Source organism: Meriones unguiculatus, chromosome 1, assembly GCF_030254825.1.
Source record: "Meriones unguiculatus strain TT.TT164.6M chromosome 1, Bangor_MerUng_6.1, whole genome shotgun sequence".
Lineage (NCBI taxonomy): Eukaryota > Metazoa > Chordata > Mammalia > Rodentia > Muridae > Meriones > Meriones unguiculatus.
In genome coordinates this window covers 30,356,055-30,381,036 of record NC_083349.1, presented here as the reverse complement: position 1 = coordinate 30,381,036, position 24,982 = coordinate 30,356,055, and the positions used below count along the sequence as shown (strand labels likewise).

The window sequence follows — 24,982 nt, the reverse complement described above, 5'->3', positions numbered from 1 at the left end:
TGGGCATGGTGGCCCACCTTTAATCCAGGGTAGAGTTATCATAGAAGACACCCAAATTCAGCCTCTTACCCTCACAATGCTGGGCAAACATATGTGCCACACAGATGAATAAGCACAGATACACACACACACACACACACACCATACATGTGAAAAGAAATTAAAATCTGAAATAAAAATTAAATCACACTAACATAACCCTCTTAAAAATTTAATGAATTTATTAAAGATGGATGTGGTGGTGTATTCCTGGAATAACAGCACACAGAAAAGGAGACATGAAAATCATGAGTTTGAGGCTAGCCTGGGCTACATATTTCATTCCAGGGTGGTCTCAGCAATAGAGTGAAAAAACTCTATAGAAAAAAAAAAAAACTCTCTCAGAAAAACTACAGTAAGTGGCTGGAAAGGTGGGTCGGCTTCTGAATGAATGTGCTGCTCTTAAGGAGAACTGGAATTCATTGACCAGCACTGACATCATCAAGAGGCTGCAACTGGCTGGTACTCCAGCGAATCTTGCTTATCCTGAGCACTGCTTCTCATTCAGTGCAGCTCATCCTTATGAAAGAGGTCCCATGTACTTTTGGAAAAGGGCTTTACTATTCTGCTTGTTACAAACCCTTCTTCCCTAAACCCATTACCTCTCAGTCAATAGAACCCATTCTTGTGGAAGAGGTCACAGGCACTTTGCAAAAGACGTGCACTTTGAGAAGGAGTTTTGATGTCACCATGCCTCAAGCTCTGTTTTGATCATTGTCACAAGGGAATGTTTTTCCAAAGTCGCACTATGTTTACATATGTAAAAAATAAACTCCTTGGGGTCAGACTCCAGAAGTCGGAAACAGACTGGCTAAGGAAGGTGTGCTACCCTGGCTCTCCTTCCTGCCTCTTCTGTTTTCCCACCAGCAGTAGAACTTGCAGGAACCCCTACAGCAAGCGAACTTTCATGGTCTTGGACAGATAGAAATAGAGTGCGGTCCATCTTGCGCCATCTTCTAACAGAAGTGACCAGAGGAGAACTAGTATGTAGAGATCACAGTAGTTAAAAAAATAAAATAAAATAAGCCTTTTATACCTGAGAAATAGCTTAGTCAGGAACTGCACTACACCAAGGCTGCTCCTGATAACCAGAGCCCAGTGGCATCACTTACTCACACACCTCCAGACACACTGCCAGAGCTCCATGAGGCACACTGCATGGTATATAAGCAGAGACTGGGAGCAACGCTCTGCACATCTTCAGGACTGCTAGAGATAGTGGAGAGATGCTGTCCTGGTCTACCTTGCAGCTGAAGAGTCTCCTCCATGGTCCTGAGCCTCGAAAAGAAGACTGTAATTAGAGATTGGACCTGACCTTCAGCTAAGATCCAGTGCCTCAGTGAGCAGCACTGGGGAGATAGGCTTAGGGCCGAGGTTAGGAACTAGAGTGTGAACCTTGTGTGATGACCATAGGCATAATAAAATATAACTTTTGTTATACCAACTACAGATTATTGCCTTCTTGCTTGCAACAGTTGGTTTACCTCCAGAGTCAGTGTTCACCATCTGCTTCATGGAGAGCCAGACCTGCAGCAGACCTCAGCCAGGCCTGCAGTGCCCGCTGTTTGCTCCAATCCTGCAAGGACACTGTTGTGGTGATGAGTCCTGAATTGCACCTGAGAGCGTGTCTTCTTGCCCTCAGTAATTCCAATGTTGTCTCCTGGACCCTCTGTTTTCACCATCCTAGAGATTTCCAGCCCCTGGTTCTTTCGGCTGAGTCTCTTTTACCTGGGATAAACTTTGATTTACCTTTCTTCATCACTAATTTTCTAAATTTCCAATGTATGTATGTATATTATGTGTGTGATATGTATATAATATATTGTAATGCTATATGAGTAATATATAATATATTAATATACACTTGTCTATGCATATATACATAATATATTCATTCACACACATATATATGAAGATATACATATGTGTATATATGTATGGATATGTAAATATTTTATGTTTTATACATATTATATGTGCAAATTATATATTACATATATATTATATACATACATAATACAAACTCTAAGCTTGATCACATCATGTCCTTGGTCCAAGATGCCCTTTCCCTAGAAGCAAAACCGGATAGAACCTGCTTTCCACAGCAGTCACAGGGGTAGATATAATTTCTTTGTGTGTGTGTTTTGAGTGTCTTTTCATAATACTCTGCCTTTATTGTTGAGGTGATTATGCTTGATAGAAAACTATCTGCTTGTTCAGAGCATCCTGGCACCAGAAAGGCTGGAGCTGAAACAGGAAGGTGGGCTAATGGGACCCCAGTTCATCCTTTCCTCTGTGCAAACTGGGACACTTGTGAAGATACTGTCATAACTTGAACCATTTTAAAGTTTGTGTTTTAGCATAGCCATCTGTTTAATCTCTAAGTCACCACGAGCTGTAAGAAGTGCAGATCACAGAAGATCCTATTTAATATGAAGAAAAATGTAAAAATCAACTACTGTTTTCTTCGGGTATGTCTGTGTATTAGTCACTTGTCTACTGCTGTGACAACAGTGCCTGACAAAAGCAACCTCAGGGAAGAAGGGCTATTTTGCCTCATAGTTTGAGGCCATGGCCCATCATGATGGAGACTACATGTCAGAGAAAGTGAATGTGAAGAAGCTGGTCACATTCCATCTGCAGTCAGGAGACAGATGATTATGGATGCCCAGCCAGATTATTTCTTTTCCTTAGGTCAGGATCCCAGCACATGGGAAGGTGCCACCCACATTTAGGGCAGGTCTTCCCACCAAAATTAATCTAGAAAATCATCATAGTCATGCCCTGAAGTCTGTGTGTGTGCAAAACCACAAGTTTCCCTCAAAGGGGGTAAATGATTATTTATTCTGAAACCAAATATGCAGAACTGGATTGTGGGGACAATTGCCTCAAATTCCACGTTCTGTGTAACAGTTTGATGAGGTATTGATATTAACAGAACAGAGGGAGCTATGAATCCAAGTTCTTTTCAAATGCGTTGGAGGAAACATTAGGTAGATGGGTTACAGTAAAGCAGGGAAATCTCAGCTGTAGTCCTCATATGCTGTCAAAGAGGTCGGGTGCCTCCCTTTGAGTGCTCAAAGCTTGATTTCATATGTCTTGCAATGGGCTCTTTGGAAATGGTACAGCAGGTAAGCAAAGTAACTTTTAAGAGGAAAATGCAACAGTGGGCAGCATAGCATAAGCTTAGAAAATTGCTGAGTCCCTGGGATTCAATTCCCAGCCCTGCCATGGCAACTCACAACATTGCAATTATAATTCGGAGTCCAGAGGATGAAACAACCTGGTGAGCTTTGCTACTCAATTAGAAGCCAGCCTCCACCTGAGTTTCCCCCCAAAACTAAGAATTGTTTAGGCCCCAATCAAGGGCTTTATCTCTCATCTTTATGAAAAAGGCCCCATGTACTTTCCATCCTCCACTGGTAGGAACCATCTATACACTTATTAAATATTCTTCCTTTGCAGGCCTTAGCCTTGAGCACTGTTTCCCAACCAATATAACCCATTCTTAAAGGCCTCAGATATTTTTCAATGATGGGGTATTTTGTAAGGGAATTTAGCTGCAGCCATCTCTGAAGCTTTGTTACAAGAATTGTCATATGAAGACTATTTTCCCAAAATTCTACTGTGTTTGGATGTGGAGGAAAATTAAGCCACAGGATGAGACTCCCTAGAAATTTTTATCCCATCAACCTGACCAAGTCCAGCTGCAGCAGGGTTTCATTCTGACAGCTTTCCAGGTCATTTCCCCGTTGGTCATGATATCTTCAGGGACAACCCCCTCCCAACAGACTCAGAAAATAATGAGGCTCTTTGAGCTTGTAAGAGTTACTATAACAAATAAATAAATACATATAATGCATAACTAAAGATAAAATGTGTTAAAACAACCTTTATTACTTCATAACATTGAGAATGTGGATTTGGAACAAACCCAAACGGAATGCCATAAAAATCAGCTTTACTTTTCTTTCATCTTAAATTCCATAACTCTCTGCAGATATCACACTTTTGTTTTTTGTTTTTTAATTTCGTTCCATTTGTATTTCCTCTGAGAAAAATGCACAGAGCAGGGAAAACAAAACATCATACAATGGCACTAGGAGATGTCTGGACAACAAGGGGAACTATCGATTAGGATCATGTTAGCTCCGCTGTCAGGTGCAGCAAAAAGCCCAGGACATACTTCAGTTCTGGTAGATGGAAGAATTTATGCAATTGCCAGATCTCTTAGCAACCTTCCCATACCATCTCACCCACTCCTTCCCCTTTCCCTCAGATAAAAGACCTCTGGCCATCTTCAGCACACAAATTCTCCTTGGTTTTCATGGTTGTGAGATTACTTCCTGACCACAGTTTCCTTCCTCTCCCTAAGAACAGGACTTGAGTGTCACACTGCTGAGAAGTGTTCTAGACTATGTCCAGTGTCCTCCTGACCCACTCCATGGTGAATCCCATGAAGTGGAAACCATCTCTTCCAGTGTTTGCCCTCCATAACCCAAGTCCAGAAACTCCCAGATGCCCACGCTATATGGCAGCTCCCTTGCCTGCTCAATGATTTCCACACCATTCCTTGAAGGTTCATTCCAGACCCAAGTCTTCAGCCAGAAAGCCAAAGCTGAAGAAAGGCAAATAATTTCAGGGACCGCTTAGGACTCATAAACCTGTGACCTGGCATCCTAGCTGAGCTCTGGTCAGCGGAGAGAGAAGATTCAGGCAGGCCCAAAGAAAGCAGTGTTTTTAAAACTGCTTCGAGTTTCCAGAAATTGGCTTCTCTTCCCTCATATCTTTGGTCCACAACTCCAGTTTCTAAGCTCTGACCTTCCTCATATCTTTGCCTCTCTTGGCACCAAGTACCCTGAGGCCTAACCAGTACTGAATCTTCTTTCCCATGTTGCTTTTCACAGGAAATAATCTGGAACATCCATTTTTTGTGAAACAAATCATTTTGAAAGTTCATAGAACATTATTGTCTGCAGAATAAAAACATCACAGGCAATTACCTTAAACTTGGATAATGGATTAAATCTTTTCCTGTACTGAGGTTTCTGGGCTTCACATTTCTATATCCTCCTGATTTCCAAAAATTTTATTATAGCACGGTTCTTTGTTTTCCTTAATATTGGCAAGAATAGATTCCATAGTAGGACCAAACTCAATGATATTAGAAACTCCACCTTGGTACGGACAAGTGAAACCAGCAGCGTGCATGGCCACCAATGAACCATTAGAATCAAACACTGGTGATCCAGAAGACCCCCCAAAAAAAGTGGTGTCATAGGTAACCACATTAGTGTTGTGAAGCAGTTCCTGGAAACTTCTTTGGGTGTACATACTGACAAAAGATGTAGAAAAATGGCAGCCTGCTGCCTCTCTTGCTTGAAAATTTTCCTCACATTTTCTTTCTCGATTATCTTGAGGGACCACTGTGCAACCATCAGTAGACTTCTTTTCTCCATCCGGGTGGCCAATGATATAAATCAATCCATTAACTGGCACAGGTCCTATTCCGTTGTACAGTCCAGCCGGTACTTGGTGTCCATTTTCCTTCAGTTCCAGGACAGCATAGTCAAGGTCTGTATCAGATATCTCAAACCAAGGTTTAACATCAAAAAAGATGGCATCTGTTAGTGGGAACTCTTCATAACCAAAGGTCACCTTTACACATTGACTAATTACACTAGCCCACTCACTTTGCTCTGCTTTCCCCACGACGTCAGTTATGACGTGTCGGCAAGTGAAAATGTACAGTCCTTGAAAAACAAAGCAGGTGGCACAGCCCTCGTTTCCATTATTGTTCCACCATAGGAACCCGACTGAGTCACTGGCCTTTGAAAGATGCTTGAGCACTTTAACAGATGTAGAATTTTTTGTCAGTTTCCCAAAGTTCTTTTTATGCACTATGTAAAGTTTCTTCTTTCTTTTCTTGCCTTCTTCCTTGATGTATGCTCTGAGTTTTTCTCGTTCTGTTTTCAGTGTGGGGTACTCATCCACAATGTAGTCTTTTAGCTCATGGAAGTTTTTGTTTTCTGACTGAGAATCCTGAGTGACAGATGTTGCCCTAAGTTTCTTTCTTAGCTCAGTGTGAACCTGAAAGAGCTTGCCCTCTAACTCATCAACTGGCTGGGTGTTTTCTATGATGGTGTCCAGCTTATTAATGAGTTTCCAATGGTCACTCTCTATAAAAGAACAAAACCTGCCATCCTTCCTCAGAGTGTCCTTGATGGTCTCTCCTTTGACACCAAACACACAGAGTTTGTTCCCACTTTTGTGAAGTTCTCCACACTTCAGAATTGTTTTCTTCTTACTGCCAATTGCATGAATGTAAAATAGGACATAATTGGTAGATGCTTGGTCCTGTGGTTCCAACAATTGTTTATGTTCTTCCGGCTCCCTTTTACACTGAGAAAATGTAATGCTCACATGGCTGCCTTCTGGAAAACAGCAGAGGGGCATGCCAAGGTTGATGTAGCCTTCGATTCCTTCGATGCCACGCACCAGCATTTCTTTGCCCTGTTGACTGTCTATCTCTTCTTTGACAGCAGTGAGAGTTTTAAGTGCTGTGTATAAGCTATTTGTCTCGTTATGTGTGAGTGTGTGTTTCATGTTTCTGTTTTTCCTGAAGTTCACATCTAAGGTGAATGTAATTGTCTTAAGTGAGGGAGGTGTCTGATCTTGTTGAATTTTCTTAGGTGAAAGAAGTTTTTGGTCCTGGAGGTTGGTTAAGTCTCTTGGTGATTTTCTAGATTCCGCTTTTGCTTGAGAAATAGTGGAATCATTTTGATCTTCTTTCGGAACCTAAAAAATAAATCATAGATACCTTAAACTCTGACTATATTCTAGTCATGTTTCCAATTTTTTGTGTGCAATTCACAGAATTCCTATGGGAAATTTAGTACCAATCTCCAAAGACCAGTTAGTAGAAACAAACCAAAGTCAATCCTAAGATGCAAAATACAACCTTAGCTTTTTATCAAATTAGTCAAAAGAGCTACTTTTATTACACACTGTTCATTTTTTTAACAAACAGGAGAACAGACAGAAGTGGTATCCAGATACTCAAAGGTCTACCAGATTCTCTGTATGGTAGTTCAAGTTATTTTTATTATTTTCAGCAATATAAATTTTTTCTTATACAAGCATAAGGAATATTGCAATAACATTTTGTTAAGCTATGTATTTATCCTTAATTGTTTTTTAACGATTTGTTTATTTACATGAATGTTTGGCCTACATGTATGTGTGTGCTCTGTGTGCATGCCTGGTGCCCACAGAGGTCAGAAGAAGGTATCAGATTCCATTCCCTTGAACTGGACTTACCAGTAGTTATGAACCACCATGAGGGTGCAGAAATAGAGCCCAGTTCCTCTGCAACAGTAGCAGGTGCTCAATAATTTGTGTCTTGCTATGTAGCTAAGACTTCCATAGATCTCAATTGTAGCTCCCTCCTTTCTTTATGGTCCCTTCCTTGCTCCTCAGCAAAGAGGAGACACTTATCCTCCTGTGCAAACCTGCCTTAGCACATCCAGGCTCATCGGGATGGTGTAATTCCTTTTTCCCAGTATCCTGGCAAAGCAGCCACACTAGGGTGAAAGGTAGACAACAGAGTTCATGTCAGAGACAGCCCCCATCACTTTCTGGGGGACCCACATGAAGGCCAAGCTGCCCACTGGGTATATATGTGTAGAGAGTCTAGGTCCAGTCCATGCTTGGTCCTTGGTTGTAAAGTGAATAATTAACTACATTTAAATAAATGTTTTTAAAAAGACTTCTATAGAATTCAGCATATAGCCCAGGTTGGCTTCAAACTCACAATGTTCATATTTTATTTCATTAAGGAATACTGTAACTTGGGCAGTATCTATCATGAAATGAATGCAAGCCCTTCCCTTTATTATATTAATTCCCTATTAACTAATATGATCACATGAAATGTGTCAATCATATCCTATGTAATGTGTGAAAAGAAATTGGTCTTTCTGTCCTTTCAGTGGAGAAATTGAAATTACAGAATGTTTGTCCTATAAGTGCCTTTTCTATGTCACCTCATAACCCATAAAGTAAATGGATTCTAATACGCAGTCTAACATCTTTTAATATTCAACTATATGCATTCTTTTCCTGTAAATTTTTGTCTTCTCCCACTGCAGAACTGTAAGAATCAGGGGAGAAAAAATATGAGGACATAAGTCTAATTCAGTAAATAGCAAGGCCTCCGTGAAAACTACAAGTGTTTAAGACAGTTGTTGTTAACTGCTTGACAGAACCTAGGGTTACCTGGGAGGGGGGTCTCTGAGCACTTCTGTGGGGTGCTGTCTCGGTTACATTACTTCTGAGAACAACCAGCCTAAACATGCTGAACACAGTCCCTAGGCTGGATCTTGGACTGTTTAAGTTGATAAGGGGGAAACTGACCCTTCATCCATTGCTCTCTACTATTGACTGTGGAGGAGATATAACTTGGTCTCTCAAGCCCTACTCCTGTAACTTCCCTTCCATGATAGATTGTAAGAAACCGTGAGCCAGACAAACCCTTCCTATTTTAAGTAGCTTCTGTCAGATTATTTTATCACAGAAACAGAAAACGATACTAAGACAGCATGAAAACTAAGTGTGGAAAGGTCATTTTCCCTAAGTCGTATTCATCATGAGAAGGATGCCAACAGGCAAGGAATTCATAGGCTAGCAAAGTCAGGTAACGGGATAAAGAGTGTTGGAGCTTGAGTAAAAATTCAGTCTCTCATCGTTTGTAATGACACTAACTCAGTTAAACAGACAAAAGGAATGCAAGGTGTTGTCCTCCCAGACCCAACCCTTTAGTCTCATCCCTAAAGCTGCAACACATCACCAGCTGCAGCCTCCCCCTGCCCCCTCACTGCTGTGGATCCTACAAATCCTAACCACCCTCTTTCCACTAATCACTGCATCCCAGACCCAAACTCAAGTAAGAATCTCCTGCTCAACCACAGGCCATTCCTGCCAGAAAACCAGGTAGCCTGTCCACAGGCCTTCTCTCTCTGTTCCCCCAGACCCAGTAATACCACAGTCTCAGCCCTAGCACTGCAACAGATCACCAGCTGAAGTTTCCTTACTGAACTACTGGGGCAAGGCAGAATAGGAAATTAAACACTTTCTAGAATTCAATCAAAACGAAGGCACAACATACCCAAATTTATGGGACACATTGAAAGCAGTGCTCAGCACCAAATGCCTTTATATAGAAATTGGAAAGATATCATACTAGCAACTTAACAGCACACCTGAAAGCTCTAGAATAAAAAGAAGCAAACACACCCAAAAGAGATAGACTGCAAGAAATAATCAAACTCAAGGATAAAATCAATAAAATAGAAACAAAGAATCAATAAAAGAAAGAGTTGGCTCTTTGAGAAAACCAACAAGATTTACAAACCATTATCCAAACTAACTAAAAGATGGAAAGAGAAAAGGTGAAAGACTTTGAAGAGAAATCAAAGTCTGCTCTTGGATCACTTCCTCCTGGTGAGGCAGTCACAGAGAAAGAGGATGCAGCCAGTCTTGATGAGACCTGATAGGCTAGGGTCAGATAGAAGGGAAGGAGAACTTCCCCTATCCATGGACTAGGGGAGGACATAGGGGGGGAAGAAGGAAGGAGGATGGGACTGGGAGGAGATGAGGGAGGGGGCTACAGCCAGGATACAAAGTGAATAATTAATAATAATAATGAAAATTTTTCAAAAAAAAACTAAAAAAAAATGAAAAGAGAATATCCAAATTAACAAAATCATAAATAAAAGGAGGACATAGCAACAGACACTGAAGAAATCTAAAGAATCATAAGGACATACTTTCCACCAAATTGGAAAATTTAAAAGAAATTGATAACTTTTTCAACTTTGCCAAAGTTAAATCAGGATCAAATAAACAATTCAAATAGACCTATAACCCATAGAGATATAGAACCAGTCATTAAAAGTCTCCCTGCACCACCCCCCAAAAACCCTCAGGGTCAGATTGATTTTAGTGTAGAATTCTACCAGACTGTTAAAGAAGAGATTACACCAATTCTCCTCAAATTATTCTACAAAATACAAGCAATGAAAGAAAAATGACCAACTCATTTTATGAGGCCCCAGTTACCCTGATATCCAAACTACATGAAGATTCAGCAAAGAAAATTACAAACTGATTTCCCTTATAAATATAGATGCAAAAATACCCAATAAAATACTTGCAAACTAAATACAAGAACACATTTAAAAAATCATCTACCATGTTCAAGTAGGTTTCATCCCAGAGATGCAGAGATATGTCAACACACAAAAATCAGTCAATGTAATCCATCATGTAAACAAACTAAAAGAGGCACATGATCATCTCATTGGATACAGAAAAGGCCTTTGACAAAATCCATAACCCCTTCATAATGAAAATCCTAAAGATATTGGGGATACAATGGATATACCTAAATATAATAAAAGCAATTTATAGCAAGCCTATAGCCAACATCAAATTCAGAAAAATTCAAGCAATTCTACTAACATCAGGAGCAAGAAAAGGCTTTCCACTCTCTCCATATCTATTCAGTATAGTTCTTGAAATGTTAGCTAGAGCAATAAGACAACTGAAGAAGATCAAGTAGATACAAATTGGAAATAGAGAAGTCAAAGTATGGTGATTTGTGGATGATGTGATAGTGTACATGAGTCACCCTAAAAATTGAACCAGGGAACTTCTACAGGTGATGAATCCTTTCAACAAAACGGCTGGATACAAGATTAACTAAAATAATAATAATAATAATATAAAATATCTTGAGGTAACTCTAATGAAGCAAGTAAAAGACATACAATAGAAACTTTAAGGCACTGAAGAAAGAAATTGAAGACAATGTCAAAAGATGGAATGATCCCCCATTCTCATGGATGGGTAAGATTAATATAGTAAAAATGGCTGTCCTACTGAAAGCAATCTACAGATTCAAGACAATCCTCATCAAAATTCCAACACAATTCTTTACAGTCCTTGAAAGGAAAACACTCAGTTTCATATGGAAAAAAATCAGGAGAGTTGAAACAATCCTGAACAATAAAAGAACTGCTAGAAGTATCACCATCCCTGATTTCAAGTTGTACTACATAGCTATAGTAATACAAACAGCAAGGTATTGTCATAGAAAAAAGACTTTGATCAACAGAAATGAATTGAAGACCCAGAAATAAATCCAAACACAGAAGGACAGCTGATTTTCTTTGACAGTGGGGGGGGGGGGGGGCTGTTGCTGAAGACAACATCCACACAATTCATTGAACATGAAGAAGTTAAGCCAGTGCCTCCATGGCGCCTTCACTCCTGAATTCCATTCTCTTTGGTGTTGAAGGTACTCAGTAGGCTAACTGAAAGGAAAATGTGGACACCACCCAGGCACAAATCCTTTGACCTACAGTCTACCCTGTTTGCAAATTATGCTAGGGCAATGGTGACATGGAACTTAAGGCCCACTGTACCAGAAGAAACACATACCTAACACTGCTTGGGTAACCAAGAACCAGAGACTAGACAGCCCAATGACCTAGGGTAATTCTAGCATAGCTGGTTGAAAAAATGATATTCTACTATATTCATAGATCAGTGGCTTATCCACTCATCAACATAGAATCTTCCTCAGGCAGCAGACAGGAACAGGTGTAAAGATCCCCAGCTGGATATTATGCAGAGAAAAAGTCTAAATTGTGGGTCTCCATCAAATCCTTCTCTTCAGAGCTCAGGCAATCTTCAGGAGAAGGAGGTGGAAAAATTGTAAGAGTCGACAGGGATGGAGGACACCAGCAACCATCACCCTCTGAATTAACTAAGCAAGGTACATAAGAGCTCATGAAGATTGCAGCAGCAAGCACAGGGCCAACATGGGATTACACCAGTTCCTCTGCATATATATTGTAGATATTAGATTAGCAAACTCTTGACTCTAAAAACAAGTGGGTCTGTGACTTTTGTGCCTGCTCTTGAGACTCTTTTCCTCCTGTTGGGTTGCAGTGTCCAACTTTGATATGAAAGTGTTTTGCTTCATCTTATATTTTGTTATGTTTTGTTGTTGTCTCTTAGAAGTCTGATCTTTTCTAATGAGAAACAGAAGGGGAGGGAATCTGGAGGGGAGAAGAGGTAGGGAGGAACTGGGAGGGGTGGAGGGATGAAAAACTATAATTAGGATATATTGTATGAGAAAAGAATCTATTTTCAATCAAAAAATGCCAGGCAATATAAATCTACTCTGGCCAGGCATAAAATCTTTCAAAACACATTTCTGTAATATAGATTTGATGAGAAACATCCTTTTTCAACCATGTAATAGACCTCCATATATTTAAATATTCCTATGAAGTATTAAACAAATATAGGCTGTTATGATTGGAGAGACCAATCATACTCAGAACATTTGAACACTAATAAATAGTATTAATTTTTCCCACAGGTTGCTTTGACATGTATTTGATCTATTTTATTAATGTTTCAGGCATGATTTAAATAGGATTTTTTTTTATTAAACACTACTATGGTGGAAAGCTATAATACAACACATTGTCTTTGCTGCCATTCACCAAAATAAATCATGTGAAGGAGAACAATCCTGGAGTATGTCGTCGGCCCCATCAACAATGAGGTAGCTTCTCAGCAGTAGATCCTACGTGACCTAGGACCCATGTTGGCTAAGACAGCTGTTATTATATCACACAAGCAATATTTATAGACATACCTGAGAGAAATAGTCATTGATCTTTTTATTTTTCCTTGCATTAAATAAGATCTGTGGTTTGCGCTTCTTGTAGCTCATGGTGGCTTAGAGATGAAACAGATGGCCTGGCTGAATCACAAACGTCAAAACCAGTTTAAGTTCGGTGAAGCGTTGCTTTAGTGGTAGAATGCTTGCCTAGCAAGTGCAAGGCCAGGTTCAGTCCTCAGCTCCAAAAGAAGAAAAAGAAAAGAAAAGTGGTCCAAGTTATGGCACTATCAGCAACAGAGTAAGAGACGAACCGGGTGGGTCCTAGATCCCATATTTTCCCTTCAGCTCTGGCCTTGCTTATCCCAGGACAGTAACCTTGCAAGCAGATGCTCTATCCGAAAAGCATAATCGTCCAATAGGAAAAGCATCACATGGCCCGCATTGTACCAAACACTTAACACAAATCATCTGTAGTCACTTCCACCACTGACAAGGAAAGCAGCATCTATATAGATTTTGTTTGGGGGAAAAGGATACCTTTGACAAGGGAGATGCTGTATCCAAACCCACAAAATTCAAATGCAGATATCCTACAAAGGGTTTGCAGCTGAGACACTCAAAACTATGTTCTATTTACATCGATGTTAACATCTGCTGTTTGTTTAATATGGAGATGATGAGGACTGGCAAATTTATGGGGAAATGGGCAGGAAGAGAACCAAGTAGTGCCCTAAACAGAAAAGAAATTGAAGAGAGATATAAAAAAAAAAAAAATCTGGAAAGTTTATCCAAAATGACAGTTAGGAATTACTTACTGCTTTAGGTCTTTTGTTTGAAGCGGTATCTTCCCGTGTCTTTCCTCTTCTGTCTCTGCAAAAGACAAAAATAAATAAATAAATAAAAAGTTTAAATGAAATACCAAAACGTCCGACAGGGCTAAATATCAGTAGGACACACACCACAGAGGGCAGCAAGCTCATCCTTCCCTGGGTCACCATCAGAGCAATGTCTAGCACATGGCAGACCCCAGCACTTCAGTTACAAAGACATCTTCAAGGAATGAGTGGCGTAGGCAGTGTCCTGCCATGTTCTAAAGCGACTTCCATAATGACTTCCATGAGTGTCACGTGATTCTCAAAAGCTTGCTTAGAGAGGTGTTATTACTCCTACTTTTCCTGTAAAAAGCTTGAGTTCTTTCTAGAGATCTTAAATTTTCATCCAAGCCACGAATACTCCAGTGAATATATTTTGAAGAATTTGTATTAACATCCTTTTCTAATGGAAGTGACAAAAAGGAAGTGGAGACAAGAGAGAATCATGTAATGAGCTTCCAAATGCCTATCAAATAGCAAATAATTTTGTTCATGGTTTTTGTTTTTGTTTTCCAATTTATGTATCTTTTCTTGCTTTTCTGAGACAAAGTCTCATGTAACTCAGGCTGGCCACAGACTTTTGAACTCCCGATCCTCCTGCCTCCACTCTTCAAACTGCCCGCATTAAAGATATGTGCTGTCTATCACAGCTGGCATATATGCTAAAGAGAATCAAACCCAGGGCTTCATGCACGAAGGGTGAACGCTCTAAAAGTGGCCCACATCTCTAACCCCACGGTGTGTTTTCAGCTAGTAGATGACAGAGACGTGGTAAGATTTTAACATTAAGTCACTTTCTGTCTCTTCAAGTTAAGCATTTTTTTCTTGTATATTTACAAAGCCAATTTATTCACATCAAAATACAAGATACATTTTTTTCCCCTTTAAAACAAGTCTTCTTTTCTAGCCCAAGATGACCTTAAGCTGACCATCCTCCAATGTCACCCTCCTCGGTGCTACGATTTAAGTGAACACCGCAACACATGAGTTAATTGTGCATTTTAACTGTTTCCACATAGAAAGTTTGTCTGCAGAACCAAAGAGGTTGTCTGCAGACAGCCACCCCTGGCTTGCTTCTTTTCTCTGTTGCATAATTGAAGCACTCAGACAAGGGGGAACCATCCAAACCCTGTGTCCATGACCTTAACCCCTCCATTATGGAGCCTGCGCCCTAGATTTCTACCAGTGACTACTGCTGATGGGCTATGAAGGAAATCTACTACTCTGCCTGGACCTAGTTTCCTGTTTGAGAAAAGCACCAGCAAATGTAAATGAGACAAGGATGTCCTAACTTGAAAAAATAAAATAAAATAAAAATTAAATTAAATTAAACATGCATAGCAGAGTGAGTGCTGAGAGTCCTGGCTCAGCTCAGGAGCCAGACACCAGCTGCATGACCCTAGGCACCCTGTTTTCTGTTTTCTGCCTCTTCCTTACCCTAAAAAGATTGGCAGAACCATCCTCGACTGTTGTGAAGATTAAAGAGAATGTAATACGGGGTTGTGGGGGGCCCATGGTGGAGTGCGGACGGGGGCGCCGCAGGCGAGGCCCTGCCCACCTCCCCGGGCTCGGCCCTCTGCGCCAAGGGCGCCCTGAAAGCCCGGGCCGGGGAAGGCGGCGGCGGGGGGGGGGGGGGGAGGTCGCCTAGGCCAGGCGGACGCGCTGTGACAGCGGCGGGGTTTCCAGGAGACTGCAGCCTCGGCCTTCGTCCGGGGACGAAGCCCGGGCCAGCCCTGCCCGGCGACCTCTAGGCTTGGCGCTCACGCAGACCCCGAACCTTGCCGCGGGGTGTCCCCAGGGACAGCCCCGCCCCGGGGCAGCAGCATCAAGATGATACAGTCCCTCAAGGCACTAACTGAAAATGCAGATGCTATGTACGAAAAGATCATGCGTTGTCAGAAGGCAGCCAGGGAATTGCATGAACGCTTGCACAGCGTGGGCACCAATGGTACAGGAACTGCAGAAGGCTGTGGAGAGCTTTACCTGGAATATAACAGTCTTAAAGGGACAAGCGGATCTTTCGAAATACGCTAAGAATGAGACCTTGGAGAATCTGAAGCAAATCCATTATGCAGCTGTTTCGTGTGGGCCGAAACCCGGCACTGAAAACTCTGAGGCCCAGAAGCAGCTTCTGAGCCTAGAAGTCATCCCGGAAAAAGCCTGTGATGAAAATGAGGACTAGGGGCTTCCCCCAACTGTAGAGTTCCAACCCTAGGACCAGCCACCAACTGCGCTGCACTCACTAATGAAGGTGATACCTGGGATTTCAAAGCACAACTGGAATAGCCAGTTACAGTCCATTACAGCTACGAATGTAGGTAGCAAGCCGAGGGTGAAAGCAAGTAAACTCTTTAACAAGAAATCCTATCCCTGGCCCAAACACGCTGTCTTTGTATTTGTATACGAAACGCCCTGAGGTTTCACTGTGAGGAATAGAATTTGCTCTAGTTTCAGAGAGACACAGAAAACAGTTCCTACTGATAAAACAGTTCACTCAGGAGGAAATAGACTGGACTGTTACATTCGTATTTGTTGGTGAAGGGGTGAAGGTGTGCTTCCTGTGTGTGCTTGCCTGTCGTGGGGTGGTAGAGGATTTGGTGGCCTGCTTGCTGAGCCATATTTACTAAGCAGAATGTAAGGACTGGGAGCTGAGAGAGAATGTAATACATGTAGTCTTCAGACAATGGCCATGAGCGATAGGCTGCTGAGTGAGCATGGCTGCTAATGCTAATGCTCCTCTCGATACCAGTGCTTAACCACGGGGACACTCCTTCACAGCCACTGTAGAAAACCAAAGTGGATGAGTACTTGAGGAACCGGACTCCATTACGTGATATCTGCAGGCAGAAATTTGTTGTTCATCCAGAAATACAAGTTGAGGTTCTTTGTGTGTTGATGACTCATACCGTGATTCATATAAAATAATAATAATAAAGCCAGCAGAAAGAAATAAGAATTTTACGGTTCACTGGCATATACTTAAGCAATTATGAACCACTCCGTATCTACTCCATACATATGAATTCCAGGATCCGTACTGGGCCATATTTTACTGAAGTGAATTATGTGTAGTTTTCCTTGAGCAACCCTGCTAAGGCAAAGTCCGCTGAGCTAATTAGATTTGCTCTTTCTTCAGTAAAGCAATAAATCAACACAAGACCTGTGGAAGGGCCTATCTCCAGCCTCCCTGACAGTTCCTGGAATTTTTTTCTCCATGTTTCCTCCTTCTCTCTCTTCCCTCCTTTTCCTCTCCCCAGTTTTTCATCTCCTCTCTCTCTCCCCCTCTCCTGCTCTCACTCTCTCTCCCACCTTCATGTCTCCCTCTCTTAAGGTCTCTTTCTTTCTGGCTAGCCACATGAACATTCTGCTCCTCTTACCTACCTTTCTCTCAGAAAGGATTTTGAGAGGCAAAGGCCATAGCTGATCCAAGCCTCTCCCCACAACACCATGTCATTAACGCCAGCATTCTGAGGCAAGAAATAGCCACTGAAAACAAACCTGGGATTCCTGGGTCCTCTGGATAGATAGCATGTCTGCCTGTTCCCCAAGGACTTTCCTGCCTTAGCATCTCCCCAAGGTCCCAGTGTGCCTGAAATCTGAGATCGGACCCACCCTGAAGAGTATCACAGTTTGCTCCTAGAGCTGCCACCTTCCCTCGCTCACAGCAAGCACTGGCTGGCTTGAATCCAGCATCCACATTAAGTCTGCTCTTATTGAGGGAACCCTCACAAAGCCCATAAGGGACACAGAATCTGACAATGAACTTGCATATAAGTTAGACCTTTGAGGAAGCTACTCTCATGAATATTACAGAGAATATTAAAGAGATAGCTGGCTCTTTCTGGTCCTTGGCAGGACATTCTGGGTTAGTGCATTTATGCTGATGGAAACAGCAGACAAACAAGTCACGTTAATTTAGTAGTCGGCTCCGTGCTTTGGCTTCCGCTCTATATGCTAGGCATGCCAGAGAAAGAAGCCAGTATTTGTCACTTACTGTGTGTGTTGTTAGTCTAAAACGAAACAGACTTAAGAAATGTATTGGTGAATATTTGCCGCACGCAACACCCTGACTCGAAGAATTCAAACTGAAAGGAGCTTTTTACTCACCGGCTCTTTTCACGCTGCTGCGCTTTCCCGCCCAACCGCTGCAATCCCGCGTCTTTTTGGAAAGACCAAACCTGACCGTCATCCGATGCCTTTGTCTAAGGGGCGGAGAGATCGCGGATTGGTCCTTTCACCGACCAGCAACCATTACGCAACCGTTTATTGGCCTCACTTGGAGTGCAGGTCCGGATGTGAGCGAGTGCTCCCGCCTTGGTCCCAAAGGGCCACTTAGTCAGAGCAGCCGGACTGCCAGTTGATGGAGTGGGTGTAGCCCTCTACTCTCCAGGGATCTCGGCTTAGAGCCTACTCAAAGGAAGTGTGCCTAGCGGACTGGGCAGGAAGCAGCGGAGGAGCCTCTCCCGGACTCAGCGAAGGGTTCCAGCCTGGCTCTGGGCAACTGCAGAGGTCCAGGGATTTCCCACCAGCTGGACTAGGCAGGAGATTCCAGACAGCAGGTAGTAGAGTGGCCATCTGGGGATGCAGGCAGAAAGTGCATGAGCTAGGAGGAGGGAGGTTGGAGGACTCAGGGTCTTTCTAGGGGCAACATCCCTACAGCAGACCAGCTTCAGTGCTTGAACAAATCCGGAAGAAGGAAGAACCTTGTCAAAAACAGATCGGTCTTTTTTATTTTAGAGTTTAGAAATGTATTACATTTATATGTTATGTATCTGTCTGTATTGTGTGTATGTGTGCGCATGCCATGTGTCACAACTTTCAGGAATTGGTTGTTTCCTATCGTGTGGGTTTCATGGACCCAACTCAGGTCGTCAGGAGAGGCAGCAGATGCTGAGCCATCTTGATGAGCTAATAAATCGATTTTCCAGATGTGCATCGTTGGTATTAAATATTTTCGTCACATGAAGAGGGTGTCAACTCCAGAAATAATGGATCTCAAATATGCTGCTAAGTGCTTGCCATGAGTTAGTCCAAATTGAGATGCAATGAAAAAAGAAAAAGAAAAAGGAGGCTGGAGGGAGAGAGTACTGGGGGAGACCACTGGAATAGCATCCCTGGGAGAAGCCAGAGACTTAGGGCAATGAAAATTCCCAGGAATGAAGGTGACCATAGCTAAGACTCCTAGCAATGGAAAATGCCATCTCCTGTAATCAGGATTGGGACACCAAACCAACCACAAAACATTCTGCCTACAATTTGTCCTGCCTGCAAGATGTGCTGGAGTAAAGGTGGCACCGAAACAGCCAACAATGACTGTTCTAACTTGAGATCCATGCCATAAGAGGGAGCCTTATTTACCGGGGCAGATCTGTCACAAAACCTAGAAGCTCAGTGTGTCTGTTAGCCTGGCTAGCCAGCTTGGTGCAGGTATCTGCGGTCTCTGCCAGAGAACCCCAGTTCAATACCCAGCACCCACATGGAAGCTCACAACCAGCTGCAACTCCAGTTTCAGGGGACCCTATGTCCTAATCTGGCCTCCATCTGTACCTACAGATCCTCACATTGCCTACAGTCTTCCTAGGAGTAGAAGGATGAATTATAGGAATTGACACCGGGGACTTTAGGACTGGTGGTGGTCAGGAGTTTAGAGACCCTATTCCAATCCTCTTGCAAATGGAGGCAGTTTCTCTGCAGCAGAGAGAGAAATGAATGTGTTGTCAGTTCACCAGAGGATAGGAAAAAAAAATCATTCCTCCTGCTTGAGCAACACAGAATAGAATGTCCAAGCTCTTGTCTGTACTCCCTCCCCAGAAGCCACCTCTCCTTAGCCTTTTCTGCACTTTTGTCTTAGTTTACGGGATGGCAGTGGGCTCTTGTCCATCAAGCTGCCCTCATCCACCAAGTTCTACCCGTAAAGCGCGGTCTCTGTGATGCGCTCCCCAGGGAGAGGCAACGGTGCACTTCTCCGTTTCCCCAGAGCACACCTGCAACTTGACTTACCTAAGCTGGACTCTTCTGTTGGTGTGGGGAGGCCTCTTTCAGGGGCTCATGGAGGAGTCATTACTGAAAAGCACTGGTCTTACCCCTTAACGACCCCTTTATTTCAGCTATGGTGGGGACTTTGCCAGATTCATTTCCTTAGTTGGGTTTTTGTTTGCTTGTTTGTTGTTTGTTTGTTTTTCAATTAGACAATAGCAAAATAACCCAACACCCTTCACTTGGCCAAAAATATTATTGGCACATCTAGAGCCAATGTGATACATCATTTCAGAGGAATGTGGAGGCATGCTCCTTTTCAAGGCCAGTACTGTCCCCAGGGATATCAAACAACTCCAACAGCCCGGATGAGCATCAGCTGAAGGTGAGGTTTCCTTGGGAACCATCTATTCTCTATTCTGTCACTCTCACCAAGTTGCAGAGGGTTTGCCTCAAAGGCCGCAGAGCTGAGTTCTGCACCAGTCCTAAAGGCTGTGATCCAGGCAGTCCAGGCTGCCTGTGACACTTAGCTGTGCAAATGAAGAGCAGATGAAAGCTGATTCTTAAACTATGACTAATTTTTCTGAGAAATGTTCCTTGAAGACTAACAGGATCACAGAAAGGGCACATCTGGTGCTTGCTGCTCAGCCAGCAACCAAACCCCAAGATAGCCAGGAAGCACATCCTCACTGAGTGCCGGTAGGACTGGACAAACTAGAATGACAGGGTGGCTGAATTAGACCACAGGCAGGAAAGCAGAACTAGGGGAGGGGAACGGGTCTTCATATTCTGACTGGCTAGCTTTCTGTGAACATGTCCTGCAACACAATTACATTTCTCAGTTAAAGACAAACATGGTTACCATCATGAGCCCTAGATTCTCTCTTTTCCTACCCTTTTGTTCATTTTCATCTGTTTTCTTTCCTCACATTTACGGGCCTTGTCCCTGTTTGATCCTCCTTTGACACTCACTATTGACCATTATCTACTGAAAGTCAATCTTTTTATACTTCGTCCTTTACCTTTTCAATGGAGCTAAATAAAATATAAAATACAGGCACACACACACACACACACACACACACACACACACACACACACTGCAGCAGCAGCAGCTGCAGCAGCTCCTTCCTCCAATTTTGTAAAACAGTCAATGGAGACTATATTGCTCCAGTTGCTCATGTCAGAATCCCAGAATCATCACTAAGCCATCATTTTTGCTCATTTATGGACCCCCCCCCCCACTCATAAAGAAATTCTGTAGGCTATCCCTTTCATTTAAGAGCAGATTCCAATGGTGGCTTCCACCTTGGAGAATCCCAACATCCATCCTTTTTCACAACTACCACACCCCAGAGTTTGTAGCCCTCATAGGTGCCAAAGTGATTTCTAACAATATAAGTCATTTTACATCATGGCTTAGCTTCATTGTCTCCTTCTAGAATTGATTTCATGTTTTGTGACAAAATCCAGACTCTATCTATGGACTGCTAGATAATTTGCACACATATGTGCTAAAACTGCTGTGGTATGGTTTTTTCCCAGGGCCTATTTTATGTCCAGAAGGAGTGAGATAATCTCAAGAATATTGTCCCCAACCATCTCTAGCTTTCATGATTCTTAACATTTTACTCATTCTACAGGGAAAGATCAGCAAGGTCACCAATGATTTCCCCTCCACTACTGTCAATTTGGTACTGCTCAGGTGACCTCTTGTCTCAGATTTTAGGAATGACTTTTATTTAAGAAAACTATTACAATTCCCTCCCTTAGTATAATTCTTAACTTAACATTATAGTATTATTTTGATTATTATAACTCTACAGTTACTCTGTCCAAACTCTGAAGAGTGCCCAGAATTGAAGCAAGCCTGTAGCCTCACTCTGTTTTATACTAAATTGAGAAAATCACACCTGATGATGCCAATACCAACATCAACCTTTACATAAACATGTGTTTGTCTGTGATAAAAGTCCTGTCCCCTTGCCACCTTAACCAGGTACACAGATTCTCCTCCTCTTTGACCAACATCTCAAAAGTACTGATTCTGGGATTCTAGGTGAGGGGCATTCGTTGTCTTCAGTGTGTGCCCACTGAGGAGCCCACCAGCCCCCAGTCAGTAGTTCCAAACACACGGTCACACAGGTGTCCCTGATGAATGCAGTGGCTACAAAAATAAAACAAACAGATGTGAATGTGAGCAAGGGACTTGTAGGAAGGAGGTGGGTGACAGGGAAGGATGTTAAAGGATGCTGTAGCAATCAGAAGGAACCTCAAGCTTATACGAGGCTGGAGGCATGGCTAAGTGGTAAAGAGCAGTGCTGTTCTTCTAGAGGACCAGGCTTGAGTCTCAGCACCCAGAGTAGCAGCTTACAACTGCGTAACTCCATTCCCAGAGCATGGAAAGCCCTCTTCAGCCCTCCTTGATTACCAGGCACAAACCTGCTGCGCAGAGATACAGGCAGGCAAAATGCTCACTGCATAAGATAAATGAATGCTTCAAAATACATTTGAAATTATCAAATAATAAATTCAATCAAAGGTCCTTAATTGTATTCTAAAATTAACCATATTTGTAGATAATTGCAGGGGTTGAAGGTAATTTCTACACTTAAAAAAAAAAAAAAAAAAAAAAAAAAAGCACCCAATGCTGAAAAACAAGCTATTCAACTTTTCAAACAATTAGGATTTTCTCAACCCATGTTTAAAGCTCTTCTTTAAACCAATAACATCAGTTTGGGAATTGCTCACTCAGGCACCTGCATTAGAACCGTAATATTCTAATGCTTTTCCTGAGAGCCAGGCTTTTCAAACTGTTGTTATCCTCATCTTCCTCTCCATTGGCAAAATCTGTGCATCAGGCCCTCAGTGAAAGTGTTTCATTAGCAGGGGACACTGCTCTCCACTCATCCTACTGCAGGAGCTGCAGGCTGCTGAAGCAGCCACAGGTTCAGACCTCTGCAGGGGGCTGGAGTGAGCTTCATAGTGGCCTTTAGGCCCTTCTGGATGCTCAGGCTGCTGATGCCTCCTGCAGGAATAGAAGGACAGTCTTGGCCTCCAGGGAGCACTGTCAAGAGCTGTTTCATCAGTAGGATGCTGCAGAATCAGAACCCCAGACCACAGGCATCACCCAGTCCCTCCAGTGCTGGCTTAGCTCCACTCAGGTCTGTGACAGGCTCCACTCCAAAACTCAGAACTTCTAGGGTGGAAAAGCGACGTTAGGACAAGAGAGCACAAAGTTTATCCTGTGGAGTGGAAGTTAGCTGTATACTGACTGTGTTGGCAATTCCCTGCCTCATGCTCCAAAGTGTTTAAGTAGCAGGACAGCCCGTAAAGGGTCATGTTTTCTTGCTTCTAGTAATAGATAATTTCATATTTGGGGATACTAGGTCTTTTATACGGCAAAAGCGTTTAGCTTTGTTCTAGTACATGGAGGGATACTGCTAGATAGCTCATTTGTCAGGCTCATGCTCAGCTACTTTCTTCTACAGTCTAGGACCATCTGCCCAGGGAATGGTGCCACTCATGGTGGGATGGGCATTCCTACATCAATTAACAAGCCACACAGTCTCTCCCAGACATGTCCACAGACCAATCTAGTCCACTGAAAGCTGTGTGCCTTGGAATCTGCTTTGTCCTCTGAAAGTTTGCCTTAAATTGTTAGGTTTGAGCAGAGTAATCTTTGGTCCATGTAAGATTTGACTGTGTTTTATTATGGGCTTTTAATATGATAGTGCTTTCTTGGAGACCACGGCTGTCCCTTTATCCCTATGAGATGCATCAGCACCTTGACATCCAGGAGCAACCAGCAGGCCACTACATACCTCAATAATTGTTAATTTATTTGGGTTTTTTATGAAAGAGAGGATTTCTGTTTAGCCCCAGCTGTCTTAGAACTCAGTATGTAGACCAGGCTGGCTATACAAACTGGGAGACATGCCTATCTCTGTGCTGGGATTAAGGAAGCACGCCATAAGTCTGTCTGGTTGGCTGTGATTGGATGTTAAATGATACTCACTCCCCATGCCCTGCCGTACCCCCACCCTCACCCCACATACAAGGCCACATTAAAACAAAACAAAGGGAACAAACAGAAAGTCTTGAGACAGAAAAGCAGAGACACAGCCTGTGACCCTGGCACCACCTCTTGGCCTTCTCTTCCCAGTTGCCAACTCCTAGTGTTATAGAAAAATCATGCTTTCCCAAAGATAAACCACTCCCAACAGTGAGAGATTAAGAAAGAAAAAGCTATTTGAAATACCTGTCCACCTCTGGCTCCTGCTCAAAGAGGAGTGAGCCTCAAATAGAAGACTTTTACTAACTTATATACACCTTGGGCTTATGCATTCCACATACACTGTCATCCTTAAATCTCTTTCAAGTCCCCACCCCAAGTTACACTTTGAACAAGTTAAACAGAGGCAGAAGACTGCAAGTCTGGTCACGTGGGAGAGTCACACAGCAAAGATATTTCAGAATCCCTTCCTGGGCACACCAACGTTGTTCTTTTGAGTAGCTGTTATCCAGGCCCATCCTGCCCGCCTGGCACGGTTATACTTCTGGCAAGAGCACAGAGGACTCAGAGACAGACAAGGACTTAAAGGTGTAGTGACCCCTTGAGCTGCCCCTTAGGGCACGTCCTTTGATATGGGGATGAGCTTAATGGCCTGTTGGAAGTCAGGATTGTCTCCTTTTGTTATGGGAATGGCACCTAATTGGAGGTCAATCTTGGGCAATAAACATTAGCTGAAACCTTCTCAGAGAGCCAAGTTTCAACTGTGACTCGGAATTACCTGCCACACAGTTGCAAACAAATGTAGTTAGTACCCTGCTTATCTTCCAGTTCTATTGGCGGCAGCACTTTTTCAACTAAATTCTACTTTGTATAACTTAGTATTGCTAAGCAAGTTTATTAGTAAACCTTCATAGCATCAATTTTACTGCTTCCTCTTGGGTCAATACAACTGAAGTACATGCATCACCTTTATTTTAAAGACATTTTCCTCAGCTAGTGGTCAGGAACACTGACTGCTCTTCCAGAGGACTCTGGTTCAATTCGCACGCATGCATTCAGACAAAAAAAAAAAAAAAAAGAAAAAACAAAAAAAAACCGATGCACTAAAAATTTGATTCAAACACTGTATTCGGGATGTACAGTTGGCTCAATGGGTAAAGTAACTACCAAACAAACATGAAGACCTGGGTTCAAATCCTAGAACTTACAGAAGCAAACAGAGCTTTCTTATAACCCCAGCGTTCCTAAAGAGAGACAAGAGGTGGAGACAGAACCCCAAGACCTCCTGGACAGCTAGTGAGCGACAAAAAAAGCTGTCTCGAACAAGGCAGAAAGCTAGGGCTGACCTTAAGGCTGTCCTGTGACCTCCACACATGCACT

General features: G+C 42.6%; 1 protein-coding gene across 3 annotated transcripts; it reads right to left on the bottom strand.

The window, feature by feature from the left end:
* Positions 1-3,911: 3,911 nt before the first annotated feature.
* Positions 3,912-18,118, bottom strand: Fam111a (FAM111 trypsin like peptidase A). 3 transcript variants are annotated; one of them, XM_060386932.1, is made up of 5 exons: positions 17,719-18,118; positions 13,555-13,609; positions 12,773-12,978; positions 7,360-7,622; positions 3,912-6,837 (listed from the first exon to the last, which is right to left on the bottom strand). In XM_060386932.1, exon 5 carries the CDS (start codon positions 6,643-6,645, stop codon positions 5,095-5,097), a length of 1,551 nt encoding a protein of 516 aa, XP_060242915.1. In that variant the 5' UTR covers positions 6,646-6,837; positions 7,360-7,622; positions 12,773-12,978; positions 13,555-13,609; positions 17,719-18,118; the 3' UTR covers positions 3,912-5,094. The 3 variants fall into 3 exon arrangements, with proteins under 3 accessions (XP_060242915.1, XP_021516908.1, XP_060242904.1); XM_021661233.2 differs by lacking the exon at positions 7,360-7,622; XM_060386921.1 differs by lacking the exons at positions 7,360-7,622; positions 17,719-18,118 and adding an exon at positions 15,049-15,122.
* Between the last annotated feature and the right edge of the window lie 6,864 nt (positions 18,119-24,982).

What these genes read in the sequence shown, in the direction of transcription:
- Fam111a (XM_021661233.2), bottom strand. Translation starts at nt 12,850, where the DNA reads ATGAGCTACAAGAAGCGCAAACCACAGATCTTATTTAATGCAAGGAAA. An exon ending in TCAATGACTATTTCTCTCAG is followed by an intron (nt 6,838 to 12,772) that starts GTATGTCTATAA and finishes TTTATTTTTTAG; the next exon opens with GTTCCGAAAGAAGATCAAAA.